This window comes from Clarias gariepinus, chromosome 5, assembly GCF_024256425.1.
Source record: "Clarias gariepinus isolate MV-2021 ecotype Netherlands chromosome 5, CGAR_prim_01v2, whole genome shotgun sequence".
Taxonomy (NCBI): Eukaryota; Metazoa; Chordata; class Actinopteri; order Siluriformes; family Clariidae; genus Clarias; species Clarias gariepinus.
Window position 1 is genome coordinate 27,998,752 of NC_071104.1, and position 15,545 is coordinate 28,014,296.

The following is a 15,545-nucleotide window of genomic DNA, read 5'->3' on the forward strand; positions in this document are numbered from 1 at the left end:
CAGAGCTGATTTAGCTTGCGCTGAATGAGGCTGGTGCAGGTAATTTGGTTGGAGGACAGAGAGGGAGAGGGAAAGGTCATCTCTGTTGAAGTGACATGGAGACAACCAGAGGAGCCATTAAGGACTGCAATGCTGATACCACACTTTCAATATGACACACACACACACATAAAGATATTCATACACACACACAACTGATGGTGTGAAAACAATTTAAGTTTCAGTCAAAGAGTCAAAGTTTCTATTTATAACAATATTTTTTTGTCTCTGCTGTCTCTGCTGTCCAAATCTGCATTAAGAGAAGTAAGGACAAGGTCTTTGTATTAATTGAAAGTTAATGTGATGTAATTTATTAAGGGATGTCATACCCATTTTGTCCCATACACCAATTGTACAGTAACTACATCCATTTAATTCGAAGAAATCATTTTACGAATTAGATTTTTCTTTGCAGTTATATTTTACAATGTGTGCAACTTGGTGACTTTATGTCTAGACTGTTATAGTAAGTTAAATAGTCAAAACACACATTTAACACACAACACCAGCTGATATACTATCGTGTTGACTTCTTATGTTATACTCCCTATATCCCTAGAGATGCATAAAAACCCACGCACACACTTCCTCAGGCCATTTAAGTGCACTGAACCAGTGACATCCATGCATCCATCCTCCCAGCCTGTGTGGTCTCTTCGTCTCCCGCTGAGGCGCTGCTGTTTGTCTAACACAGGTCCGTCCTTACAGAGGTCCCTTTTCTCCAGCAAAAGGTTAACAAATCAAAAGGCGCCTCTGAGTGCGATCCATGACGGCACTTATCACATTAATGACTACTGGATGGCTGCTAGCGTGGGAGGATGTGTGTCTATCACTGGGTACAAGTCTGGATCATTTCGGTTGCTGGCACATTTTTCGATGTCAATCCAAATTGTAGCATTTGGGATTTTTAAAAACGCCTAAAAGCACTCAGACAGGCAATCTGTCTGTAGAGTAGTACCATTTGTGCCTCTGTTAAGAATGCCAGCATAAATATACTGTATAGAGCAACAGATTTGTGAATAATTAGTTAAAAATGGGGCTAACTGGTACAGTCGCAACCACTGTGTTACAAATGGGGGGATTAAAGCAGCAAGGCATGGGAAGCCAAACACCAGTCCCCAGCTGTCATTAACGGTTTTTCTTCACTCGCTTGCCCGGAAGTCATCACCCCAAAAGCACAAATTTTACACATTCTTCAGTAAGGCAGAGCTCCAACAGGATTCGTCAGGCTCTTCTGGTAATAAAACCAGAGAACAGTGCTGTCTACTGTTCCCTAAACATGCACTCTCTAGCACTCTTAACCTAAATTACACTAGCTCCACCCGAACCACTTTTTGCCACCTCGATCCAGCGTCCGTCCCTTACGTTTCTAATTCTTTTCTCTCCTTCTATGGTGAAATCCCCCTCCACGCATACACGTTATACCATGAGCCGTCCCCTCCTGCCCCCATTCTTGATCCTTTCACATCTGCCTGTCTGTTTACTCCATCATTCAGGGCTGAGTGCAGGAGACTTGTGGGAAACCAAGTCCTTTGGGGATGTCTGCTAGTTACTTCCCCTCTCCAGTTTCTTCTCTCAGCCTGAGAATTGGGTACCATCCGAGCAAGGAATGAACTCTATCACTCGACTAACCTTAGCACTGAGTCTAGGAGATGTCAGTCAGGAGAAATGTCTTTTTTATAGCCTTTTTTTTTCTTGTCTCCTTAATTTCTTTATTAGGATCCACATTATTAGCATCAGCACTTGGTGATACAAAAAAAAAAAAAACCTTCTCTTCTTGTTCCAGCTCAAAATCGTGGGCCCCTACCTTGTGGTTCTTGCCGTGGCGGTAGACCATCCAGTCCTCGCCATTGGTGCTGACCTCCAGTTTGAAGCTGGTGACATAATAGGCCCTGTGTGTCGCTTTAGAAACGGCTCCCTGGGTGGCAATGCCGGCCAGAACCTTAAGGAAGTGCAGGTCCACCTGATGAGAAAATGAAGGAAGAAGAAAAAGAGATAATGATTTGCGCAAAGGAATATGACTGGCAATATGATATTAGAATTATGTCATGATATATTTCTGAGAATATTCTTGTCACTGTTGGCTGGCATCGCTTGTATTGGGTGATGTTTATAAGTAGCTTATTGGATGTTAAACCTGTTTTTGGTACCAATTAAGCAAACATACATAAAGGGATGCAAATTATGTATGATATCATATCGTATGCATCATGATATACTTTCGCTATATCGCCCATAAATACAAGGGTTCGGCTCCTTACTGCAGATGCAGTGCTATCAGTCTGTGCCCTGACATTAGTCACATTAATCACTTCTCCCAGATCGATATAAAACAGGACAAAGCTCTGCTGCCCCACCCCACCCTTCTGCATCACCACATCAGGAGTGAGCTCGAGCATTAAGATGGTCCACCTTTTCTTCCTGCCTTCAGGTGGGCTTTCCATTAGACATCTGGCAAAAGTCTTCCATGATCCCCTGCTCTATCGTCTCAACTAGGTGTCATTTGAACACGAGGAGGATAACTGTAACATTTGTTATCTGTCAGGAAGGCTGGCATAACTATCTCTCAGACACACACACACACACACACACACACACACACAAACACGGCTCCCTTAACTCACACACACAAGAAACACACCTACAGAAAAAATCAATAACACAGAAGACTGCTGCTAACTATTTATTCCGGGGAAAGGACCATCATCAATCAAGAGGCTGTTACCATCAGAGCCAGGCGCGCATCATCAACCCGAGAGAGAGAGAGAGAGAGAGAGAGAGAGTGGAAGAGAGAAATAGAGAGAGAGAGTTTGTAAAGGAGAGAAAGGAATGCAGTGGTCTCTTAATCTTGAGAGAAAGCATGAATGAGTGACATCGTAGAACACGTCCGTTTTTGAAGAGATGTGATGAAAAAACGAAAGAGAGCTCGAATGAGGGGGGGAACAGGGTGCGCAGAGGAACAGAGATAGGGCCAGATTGTGCCTGTCTCTGTGACACCTAAAAAACAGCCAGGAGGGGAGGAAAGTGATGAGATCTTAATGTTCTACTGCAGGCAGTTCAGATAGAAGGTCTCCTCTGAGACACACACACACACAGACACACATAGGCACAGCTTACCCCATACTACACACCACACACCACAACATACCACGGTGGCTGAAAGTGTGAAAACTACCGTGAACATATACAGTCTGTATCCCAGTTTAAATCAGGTTAGAGTGTGGTGAAATGTACTGTATAGCTATGAGTGTCTGAGGTCGCAGGGGAGAGGGATGTGAGGTGTGAACACAGCGCATCAGCTGGTGGCTGAATACAAATGCCAATGCTAAGCCATATGCACACACGCCTGACTAGAATGTAAAAGCAGGCGTATGTTTTCCAGCTTGCCTTCACTGCACTAATGTAATATCATATAAAGAGTATTCTAGTAGTCCGAACTTAAAGAAAGAATACCACAGACATCATGTGGTAGAGAGTCGCCATATTTCAGCGAGTCCAGATTTCTAACCATGAACCAGCAAAGCATGTCCAAACCTGATGTATCTCACGTGTTTCGTATCTGTAGTGCTGGTCGAAGGTGGTAACAAGAAGCACCATTACGAAACAAAACACACGAGCCGATCAATAACGCTTAAGCATTAAAAGGATGCAGTCACGTTGCATCCAGCATGGCATACGCAAGGAATTTCATGAAACCGGACCTTTACGAATTTGACTTGCATACCCCGGCTGTACCACGTCTGAAACTGGATTATTCAGTGAAACGCTTTTGGGACTCTGCAATCTGCTGTAAAATGAGAGGATCAGATTGATGTGTGAGAAAATATAGCTCTCATTACTCTCACACTAACAATAGCCCAGCGCCTCCCCAGCCTCTGCCTCGTGTTAATAAAATGTGCAGCAGCCAGAAAAGGTTGTGGCATTTTCCTTCTGTGTCTGAGAGAGACGATGATAGAAACGGAGAAGGGTTGTGTGTGAACGACAGTGCAGTAAGAATAACTCCTTGTGGTTGGTCTAAGCTCACCTGTATGTACTCCTTGTTGCTGTCCTCACTGGGCGTCCAGGCGTTATTGTCGTAGTTAAGACGAGCCTGCCGTGGAGACCACATATCATCGCCGAACGACGAGGACGCGGTGATCTGATCGTCCGTGATCCGACCTGACTCCATCCCGAATGGCTTGCTACAGTGAAAATCTAAAACAGCACGCACACATCACATCAGAATTAATACCGACTAAAAGACTATATCATTAGCTGAAAGATGCTTTTTGTACACTAGACTGCTGGTAAAGACAGATATCAATGATTAAAAGCATCTGTAACCATTGTGCCATGTTTTCTGCATCGTAATTGAATCAGGGGAACTGTGACATTCTTGGCGTTTTCTTTTAGTGCTGACTACATGATGAATGATGTGCGATCCCTGTTATTAAAATGTAGTTCAAGATTTTTACTTCTCACAGCAGGGTGACCGACAGCCAAATAAATTATGGCTCTTTTAATAGTATTTTATGACCATTAGTCATTTTTTTTTGCTCTGCTGCTGGACAAGTACCTCGTTTATTGTTCACTATAAAATATTCATATTTGTTCTTTTGTTTATTCCGTTGCAGGTTACAGAAATACTTCAAGCGTAAAATGTAAACTCACAACAGATTCTAGTAATTCATTTACCTTTAAGGAAAACATCTTTCAGTAGTCATTATTAGATCACGTCCTACATGAAAATGTAAAAGAATATAATAAGTTATATAACTATCATATTTTGTGGTTTGGCTCTTTAACCCACTAATGGGAATACAACTACAAACTATACATACACCATTCAGCAATAGAATTAAAACCAAAGCCCAATATGGTTCTCCTTGGTCCTTCACTAAAACAGCTCTTCCCCTTCGAGACATGACTCCACAAGACCTCTCAGGGTGTGCTGTGGCATCTGATAGCAGGACGTTAGCAGCTCAAGTGATGTAAGGACCATGGATCCACCATGGATCACCGTTGTGTGTACAAGCAGGTCCAATGGAAGCTCAGATTGAGATCTGGGGTATTTGGAGGAGCTTGAGCAAGCTGTGATGCACTTTCTGTCAAAGCCAGCATTAACCTTTTTCAGTAGTTTTTTTGCTACATTGGGTTTTCTGTGGGATCGAAACCAGACAGGCTGGCCTTTGCTCCACAGAGGCATAAATGAGCCTTTGGTGACCATGATAGTGCCACCGGTTTAGTGGTACATAATTGCTAATCAATGTTAATGTTATGGCTAATCAGTATATTGTCCCAAACACATAACAGGCTGCTTAAAGAACAACCCCCCAAAATGAACAGATTTTTCTTTATTTGATGATGATGATGATGATGATGAGATTATACATGCTAGTTATAGTAGTAGTTATGATTCAGACCTTTGCATTTACTAATATGACTCTTCGGAACAAACAGTACTTACTGTCATTAACCTCCTTTATGGTCATGTTATAGGTGGCAGAAAAGCCGTCTTTTGCCACAGCCATGTCAGTGTGGAAGGTGAGCGAGAGGATCCCGGTGGACGACTGGATCTCAGGGGGAATTTTAGTCCCGCAGTGGCGTCCGATGAGAGGTCCGACTACAAAGCACACAAACAAAACAAATCAGACCATCCCACTCTGCAATTACAACAATATCCTGCATCCTGAGCTCTTCCCACAGTCGCGTAATGAACAACAGACTTTTCTCCCCCTCATATTTCTCAGACGGTCTAATTCAAAGTCTAAAGCATTAAAGCATTAAATCCAGCCTGCCGGATGATGGCGGGGCCCAAGGGTAAACCAGACCAATGTGAAAGCCAATGTGTGTCAGCTGTGCGTTGCTACTATAGTCACGGTGAGGTGGTGAGGGACCTCTTAATAATGAGCTGTCTTACTTTTACCCAATCTGGCTGTTTAGTCACATGACAAAGACTTTCTTCTCTCACGGGAAAGGGACACACACAAGTCTTAACTCTCATAGTTGGTCCTTTATTTTTGGATTAAATTTCTTTTTTGAGCAAACCTTAAATCGTTTTTATGTTTTAAGAATTTCCTAGTGGCCCAGTATCCTAAAATACAGACCATAACACACCCACTCACATCCACACACTCAAAAAGTGCAGGAGAAATAGCCCTTTATTGATTACACACATTGATTTCCTCCCTTTACGAGACAGAGGAGATCTGAAGTAGAGATGTCTGTTGAACAAACGCTTCAGATAACTCATTCTCTCTGCTGACAGCTAAGACAGTCGGCAAAACAAGATGTAGCGTGAAATAAATGTGAGGCAGCCAGTGTAGATCCTAAGCGCCGAGCTCTATCCTCAGAGGACTCGCAGCTTTCAGATCTCTGGATGTATCCACTCGTATATGAGTGGACGGCTCATTGATCGATCGCAGTGTGTTACGGAGGAGGAGAGCTCCGGCTCTTGAGGAGTGAAGGATAAACGCTTGTAATGAAATTGATGGTGAGAGTCATTTTAGACTTCAATGATTCTCAGTACTCAGTAGTCATCTTCAAATCCTGTTGTAGTGGCTTGTCTAGAAAGTAGCACTCATCTATATGAGGTGTGTGTGTGTGTGTGTGTGTAAGAGAGAGAAATCCGCCTCCAGTATAGGATTGAGTCTCCATAGGGCTTGAAGTGGGCTCAAGAGGAGCAAATGATTCAGGAACGTGACACTATTACACCAGATCGAGAAAAGAAAGAATATAAGACACAAATTAAATCCTATTTCGGTATTATTCACGCCCTATTTTTACGCTGATAAGGGTTAACGCCACCACTCTTCTTCTCTTCTTCAATGTCTTTTGTCTCGCCTACCCTTTCGGTCCCTCTCCTTATGGAATAATACGGGTGCAGTGGCTTTGTGGCCCAACTAGCAGAGATAAGGCATTGAGGCCTGAGGCTGAGCTTTCATCTTCCAACGCACTGCTCTAAAATAACAATTAGACTAGCAGGCTGAGCATCATGGCATCGTCATGGCTCAGCTCCACCCTGGCACGGTTGCTGTCAGTCTGGGCACAAGGCATTTGGCTGTGAGATGGGCACGCCGCCTAGCCAGATGGTTAGGAAGAGCAGCGCACCATGTTGCTATGCAGCCGTAACATCGGCATGATGACTGAATTATGGTTTTAATGTGGAATTGAGGGTACAGATTTGCGTGGAACCAGACAATAAGGTCAAAAGGATGGTGGATTGAAAGCCTCTTAAATGCACTCTGCTGTGTGCCACTGGTGGCACCAGACACGACAACACCAGGCCAATAATCTCAACTGGCAGGAAATAAACATGCCACACAGTACACTGAAGGATTACAAGCGTCTAGACTTACCCTGCGGAAGGCCGTCCCACACTTCCAGCCAGTCGTACTTGCACTCGCCCTCCGAGCCTTGCAAAGGATCGTTTTCCAGATCAAAGGTCATGAAGGTGAGTGTGACCTCCATGTGGGGAGGAACAACGATGATGAAGGTGCACTCCAAGTTGTGAGGGTACTTGTCCGGGAAGCCGGGTGACTCGATCACACCTGAGGGGCTTGTGAAGTTTCTGGAGCAGTCCGAACCTAAAAACACAGGAGATAACTGCGGTCAAAGGACAGTAGAAACACAGAACATATTCTACACGCTCACTGCTGCGGGAGTTTAAGTGCTTACTGTTAACTGTATCCATTACATGCACACATAAGACACAAAAGCATGGGTCGACCGTACCGGAGTGAGCTGCCTAATGGAAGCCACTGAAGCCTGTGAATATTAGATCATTCATCACAGCATACCATTCAATCTACGCTGAAAAAGAAATGCTCCATCTGCAAAAAGAGCTGAATGACAGTGATACCCTGACCTTGAAGCTGTTGTCGATACTTACTCACTGCCTGTACAGAGAACTGGCTACAGGCTCTGACTCTTAATCACTGATAATACTGGAGCTTTTACAGGCGTACTGTATAAGAAATCTCTTTTTACTGCTGAACATGTAAAACCCTTTGCTTTTCTCGTGCTACATCTGGGGTTATGATGTTGCTAAAAGAGCCATCTATGGCCTAGACTGTACCCCCTAACAGAGGAAACAGTTCCTGGGCTAAAATTTTATGATCTCATCAACGGTCACAAGAGCTACTGGAACAACATGACTACTTTTATTGGTCTATTATTAGACTATTATTCACCACTTCTTGTTGTGCAATTCAAACATTCCAACATGATGTCACTCTGACTTCCTGTTTCAAAAGGAAATACGTCAAAATACAGAAGTTTTAAGCGAAATGCGCTCAGCTAGCTGAGTAGCTGAATGGCGTTTTTAGTTTAAAGGTTTTAATTTATTTAAGCCTTTTTTTTTTTTTTAATGTAACATGTCTGACACTGTCTTGGTGGAGGAAACAAAGTCTTATGCCTATGCAGGTTCCAGAGATGAGAACATCAGTCTTTTTTTTTTCCCCCAACCATAAGCGCTCCTCTTTATGAAGATAAAGGCAAAAAGTACAGAATTAGCCCACCTGCGGCGTTATTGTTTCAGATCCAGACAGCAGAGCTTTGTGGGGGATCGGTGCCGAGCGCTCCAGGATGCTTCTATAAAAGACGTGTGACCGACTTCTACAGCGGAAATCTCTGTCTGTGTGATCAGCTCGCTCAGAGCAGGAGTGCGCATAGCAACTCTCTAATTCATATTTCATACCTCTTGTTTGTGTCTCTTTATGCCCCCGTCCCTGCTCTCTTCCTCCTTTACTCCGCTCTTCCCCCTTTTCCTCGGTACATGCCAGGTTAAAGCAAAACTGACTTTTCATTTCAAGGAGACAAAGAAAGCAGAACAACCAAACAAGCTGCCATCCCAAAGGAGGCACTCAGGGTCAGGCCGCTCTCCCAGAGCATCTTGGGTATTCAAACATATGCCCAGTCATGCTTCACCTTCAACAGCTCCACACGTGTCCTACATGCCAAACTCTTCTCCACCTCCCAAACACAATGCCAGGCTGCACACCCCTTCACTGACTCTAAGGAGACACGCATTCGCCGTAGAAATACTAATGTGCACAGAAGGAGAAACATTCATGCATTACACACAGGCACACAAACTGATATCTCAAGAGAGGCTTTAAATCTGTTTCTTCTCATCTCATGAAATTGTTGTGAAAACAATATGGGACTGATGTCTGGTTAGTCATTCCAGAATTACCCATACCCTCAACATCTGTTTCCTATGGCATACCTGTATCCTTTAGCAGTGACATAACTTCCTAGAGTGAACCAATAACAATAGGAACAATACACAAGCTTCAGATTTCCTGGCTGTGCTTAAAAACAAGATATAAAACGTGCACTTCTGAAAATTGACATGCCGTTTATATATACTGTCCATATACAGTAGTCTCTCTCGCGCGGACGATTTCTACAACCACTCCATGTTTAGAATCATTTCTATAGTCCCACGCATATTCAGTACTATCCTGTAAAGAATTATAACCTCAAATCACTTTTAGTTATGACATGTATTATGTAGGCCAAATGGCATTAATATTAATGTAAAAACGAAAATGTGACGCAAGGAACAAGATCAGGAAATTCCACAAACAACCAGTGTCTAGTTATGTGCTTAAGAGACACAAATGTCATATAAACATGTGCATTTGTATATATGTGATCTGTTGACAGGGGGCCTTGAATAGATAGTGTGAGCTCAGGAAGGGGGTAAAATATCAGGGCATCAAAGAACAAACAGACAGTAATCTGTAGCACTTAACTCTTAAATAACTGTAATACTTAGCTATTTATACTTTGCTGACCAGCTGCAAGCCTGACAGCAACATGTGTAGCGTCTCACAATACCCAGACCGAGGAGGAGCAATAACTGTGCTATAAACAGACACAGAAACACAGATCGACACCTGAATATGCATGTTTACACACACACACACACACACACACACACATACTGTACAGGACTACATCTTCCTCCCTGGGCTGCCAGCAGCCTGGTCCTGGCACCACCCAGAGATTAATAGAGCTCTATATAAGGCTGTAGAGCAGGGGACAGTGACCCAGAGTCTGAAGACTTAATGAGAGGTCGCAGCCTTTCAGTAGGACAAGCCTGGACCTGTCCTAGACTCTAGGTTAGCACTCACACACACACAAACACATACACAGAGTCTTATATGCCTCTTCAGTGTGAGCTCACCGGGAGTCTAACTCATGGAAGGATCGAGCTGCATGGACCAGCTGGCCCCGGTTTGTGTTACACGCTGTCCCTTTTCCTTCCTCTCTCCAGCATCTCAACACATTCTGTACATCTGTTTCATGCCTGTGTACATGGGTGTACATCTGGGCCTTTTTCAGACATGCATTTAAGCATGCATACACAATACACCTGCTTATCCATCTCTTATGATTAAAACATAGAGTCTGTGATTTTAGCAGAACTCCACCAGGCGCTTATTGCTCTGGTACACAAAATCCAAGCAAACAAAATCCTCCTCCACAAATCACATACAGTATACCGAAACACATGACCAAAAAAAACATGCCTGACAGGCAACTAAAAATTGCTGGGTGTATATTGGAGCACATCGTCATTAACAGCTGTTATTAACTCTGAAAGCCAAAACTCTGCTCCATACTAACTGGTGTATCTAATCTGAAAAAAAATAAGGCAGGGTGATAAAATATTGATATATAATAAAATATTGTCTTCTTTTTCCTGGGCTTTGTCCTGGGGTCACCACATCAGATCATTTGATCCGGAATAGGTTTTTAGCCTGGACGCCTGTCCTGTGGCAACCCTCCCATTTTCTAACCGGGTTCGGGACCAGCAGCTGGCATGTATGGGGTGTAGGGTTAAGGACCTTGCCCAAGGACTCAACAATGGCAACCATGCAGTGGTGGGGTTTGAACCTCTGACACTCTTATCAGCAATCCAGGGCCTCAATCTCCAGAGCCACAACTGCCCCGTATATACAGTAACATAATATTGCTGATATGATAAATTACATCGATTTTAAATAAATTATCAAATAATTTATCAGTATTGGGATTTTTAAAAATATTTTGTATATAGATATTATATCTACTTTTATGGAAACTGTACAATTTTTTCTTTTAATTATTTCCTTAGATACTTAAATATTTGGGAAGTTTTTTATTTAAATGCAAACCTTTAATGGTGCTATGTAAAAAAAAGTTTTTTTTTTTTTTTGAGAATTGCACCCAGACTTCCTGTTAAAATAATTCTGTGTTAACACATTTATTTTTCTTATCAGGTAATGCTAATATTATTATAGAAATATTATAGAAATTCTAATTCTGAATTAGGGCAGCATATTGGACAGTTCCTCTTTCGCCATCGCAAAAGATTTTTAGGTCACTTGATTCCTCCCTAATTTACGCCCCTCTCACTCTCACCATGACACGTAGTACAAGCATGTATGACTTGTAGCGATGATTATTTCCTCACATTAGTGGGTCAGATTGTCTCTGCTGCCAGTGCTTTAGCCTGCGGTAACATCTGTTCAGAGAACCCAGCATACATTCACCCACTCAGCAATTTTCTTACACTGAGTTCTTGAGGGAAAGTGTGTCTTAGTGTCTCACTGTGACCCGAGATGACCTCCCTCGCCTACATGGTCAGCGGGCCTTACTGCAGCTCTGTGCTGCACTGGGTACGCTTCGGTGAACGTAATGCCATCAGCCTTTTGCCTGCACTCATTAATTCATGTTTGTGAGTCTAGAAAAACCAGTAGCTGACTGCACAGGGGGTTCCTTTCTGATCCACTGCAAAGAAGTGCCGTAACTGGGTCATGTGTTTGAACCTGGGCTGTCTGCAGCTCCGGGGAGGGGGGGGACGACTGTTGTTGTGGAGCGCTGCTGGGTAGAACTGGAAACGATTGTCATGGATGAGTGAACTCTATGTGTGTGAGACAGATTCTCGTTGCCATATAATGTGTGTGAGTGTGTGTCTGGAGGGAGCTAGTGCTGCGAGCCGGCATTCATTCATGTCTAAGCATTCGTGTCATGCTGATACAGTAGCGTTCCACATTACTGAACATTGTCTGCAGCTAAAAAAAATGGATTACATAGACCCGAGTCCAAAGTGGAAGACTTATGACTGAGCTTGCAGACACAGTTCAGAGTAAAACAAATCCGCCTTAGTCATCATTAACCAGCCTGAATTATAATGAGTGGCTTCTGTTGTTTGATGTGATCAGTAATACAGCACAGAGAAATTGCCTGCGAACATTATCTCCATCCGTCAACAGGCTTTAATTCACACAAGCACACGATACAGCCGAGGTCCAGACTGTACACCCTGAGGCGGGGGGGGGGGGGGGGACTGGGAAAGGGCAACTGGGTGATAGAGTAATAGCTTTGGGGCAGCTGGATAGTAAGCTCTCACTGGCTTTCCTTTACTCCACACATCTACTGTTCCTGCTCTCTAATGGTGGAAAACAAATTGGTTAAGTCTCTCCAACTGTAGCCGTGGCAACAGTAAGACTGGATTTTATGTACGGTTGAGTAAACAAAAGTGTGGTTTGTGTGGGGGGTTTAAAGGAACTCTACAGGATAGAAATGTGTTTAATACAGATGCCCAGACATACAGTACACAACACTACACACATGTTAACACTAGTTTGTATTTTTGCAATTAAAAATCTTTGATCATATACATGAAGAAATACTTACAGGTATGTGCCAACATATAGTACATACTGAGAATCATAAATGTATACACTAGGGGGCAACGTTAAATTTACTACAACTGAATATACAGAAAATGAAGAGAATGGAACACATTCGACTTAAACACTAGTTGCATCATAGTGGGACTTTGATTGTGAAGAATAACCGAACACAGTTACTACCTTTAATTCTCGTTATTGAATATCCCCTGCTACACTAATGCACTTATTACAGCGTTTCACTAGTGCTTGGATACGATCAAGGTAGAAGTTTTTTTACAATATGCTGGAGCCATGATCAGACGTGCCTGCTTCACGTCTGAAACCCTGGCCTCCCAGGATCTCCTTAAACAGCCCAAACATATAGAAATGGCATAGAGAGAAGTTAGACCTGTACAAGGATGTGGCAATAACTCCCAGCCGAGTTGCTGTAGTGGGTAAGTGGTGTTGTTGAATAATTGTGTGTACATTTCCCACCAGCAGATCTGAGCTCCGAGCCACCTCAGCTGGGATTGTCCTTGACAATGACTTCTTTAAAATGTTTGCACCATTCAAATGTTTCACTGCAGCTACAGTAGGAGTCTCATCACTGTGCTGTTCTTAAAGACTTCTATAAATGTCAATTGCTTTTACACCTTTATTCAAGAGAAATTCTATCACAAGTCTTGGTTTGACTTGAACGCCCCTCGTATAACAGATATAAGGTTATAACAAGAAACAGACATAACATCAACCTGCTGAGAGAGGTGGAATATGATGTGACTATATTACATTATATTTAATGTCTCAAATTGACTTCTATTTTTTTTATTTATTTTTTTGCACCAATAGCTCATGTTTCCTCCAGTATATGCAACAAGCAAGTCATTGTCCTGTCACTTTTTTTGGTGTGTTTTTTAAAGTTTTGATGCTGGGTCGTATAAGTGCACCTCCTCAGCCAACCTGTTCATTAATGCTCTGTCCTGTGTTAAAATTATTTCGGATTAATATCAAAATATCAAGATCAGATCGACTTTCCCTCCATCAGATCAGCATGTGCTTCATTCGACATGTCCCTGAGATCTTTTCTTTGGATGTGCCCCTGGGCTCTTCTGCAAGTTGCACTTACCCATAACCCTGTTCTCTGTGACTTGATGCAAATACATTTGGGTGTCTCTTGCAGGAGTATAAATCAGCCCTCGGGGTATGGAACATGTCACAGTGGAGTTACTCTCAAGGGTACATCCTTTATACCTTTCATTACCTGGAACAGTGAATGTAATGTAGCGTTAAACCACATTTAAGAACCAGAGGCTGTTGTACTGTATGTGTGAGGATACATTTACACTTAATGTACCTTCGGGAGTACCTGTACAATATCTTGTTCTGACAGAGTAGCAAGGTCTCAGACTTTTAAAATTCACATCATCGTGAAATTCACAGACAAAACAACTCCGATGCAAACATGTCTGATGGTTTAATGATTTTGTGAAAACAGGTATTTATATATCTTTTTTTTTTGTTGTTTGTTTCTTTGCAGCTGTGAATATAAAGCTTTGTAAATGACAGGCTATCATCAGGAAGCTGTTAGCTCATGTGGGATTTTTCCACCATAGGTGCTAATACAACACATTGCAAATTGCTGTGTAATGACAGATACGAGAGCCGTCTAGGACCTTTGATGATAAAAAGTAGGAACTCAGAATTGCTCAGTCCTACTGAGAGGCAGCGCTTGTCGTAGCTGAGATCAGTATGAGAAGGGGCAGTCCAGCACTGACCTGGGCAGAGGAGTGGAGGCTAGATTTCCTCTCCACAGAAGGAGGTAGAGTTTGATAGAGGCTTTTTTTTCCCCAGCAATCTGTACCATGCTGAGCAGACACACCTCCAGGCTGTGTATTTACTCAAGATTTCTATCACTGCTGGAGAATACTAGACTGATTCTGCCAACACACAGTCATGGTAAACAGAGCTCAGAGCCCAGGCCTTAGTCTATCCCTTCTTCCGCTGTATTTTTTTTTCTCAATGCTTGCTTGCTTTCTTTTCTTCCCGCTTGCCTTTGTTTTTTTGTCTCCACTATCCTTAGGCTTGTTCTGCATCTCATAAAATCTGGTTTGCCGGCACACTCTGGCAACAGGCTGGCGAGTTCAAATTAAACAGCAGTGGTTGGGGGGAGGCACTCCACACATCATCAAATTGGGTTTTGCCAGCACACGCGTGTTCAAATTTTATAAATCTCTTTATCTTTGTGCTGAGATCCAGCACACACATGCTCTCACACACAATTTCACCCAAATCCTCTAAGGTGTTACAGAATTTTCTTAATGCCATGGCAACTGTAAGCCTCCAACATCCCACAAGCTTTCGTCATTATTGCTTGCTTATCGTGGAAAGCCTGCGACCTGCCAATATGATAGCACTCATCCTGGCATCTGCTTGTCTCTCCATGCTAAGAGGTTCACACTTCTGTACATCACTGACGCTCTCAATCTGTGATCAGGGGAGCAGTGATGGCACGCCTTTAGTTCTTCCCGAGAGAGCAAGTTGGAGATGGTGCACTAGTGGTTAGATGGTGCACTAATTGGCTGCTTTGCAAACTGTTGAGATTTATCCGGGTTCTAGCTGACCAGTTTCTTGCCAGTTAAGGGCAGATTCCAAAACAAGACACAACAATGAGAGTCACTGGATCGTGTTCCACCAGTGTGAGAGATAACTATTAAATCCAACATGGAAGAGCACGGTGTCTTTATCTGACTGACTTTTAACGAGCCCACACTGGCTCTAACAAAATTACTGAAACAAAGGCTGGGTGGAAAAATCTGCACTGTGAGAAGGTATGGAATTTTAAATAGTATGACTTGA

At 42.9% G+C, this 15,545-nt stretch overlaps 1 protein-coding gene across 2 annotated transcripts in view; it reads right to left on the reverse strand.

The window, feature by feature from the left end:
* The window catches only part of nrp2b (neuropilin 2b), a 73,454-nt gene that overhangs the window by 38,372 nt on the left and 19,537 nt on the right, over positions 1-15,545 (reverse strand). For both annotated transcript variants that reach the window (XM_053497137.1, XM_053497139.1), the window contains exons 4-7: positions 7,377-7,604; positions 5,486-5,641; positions 4,064-4,233; positions 1,847-2,002 (exon numbers count right to left, since the gene is read on the reverse strand). In XM_053497137.1, coding sequence (XP_053353112.1) covers positions 1,847-2,002; positions 4,064-4,233; positions 5,486-5,641; positions 7,377-7,604 — 710 coding nt within the window. The remainder of the gene's footprint in view (positions 1-1,846; positions 2,003-4,063; positions 4,234-5,485; positions 5,642-7,376; positions 7,605-15,545) is intronic.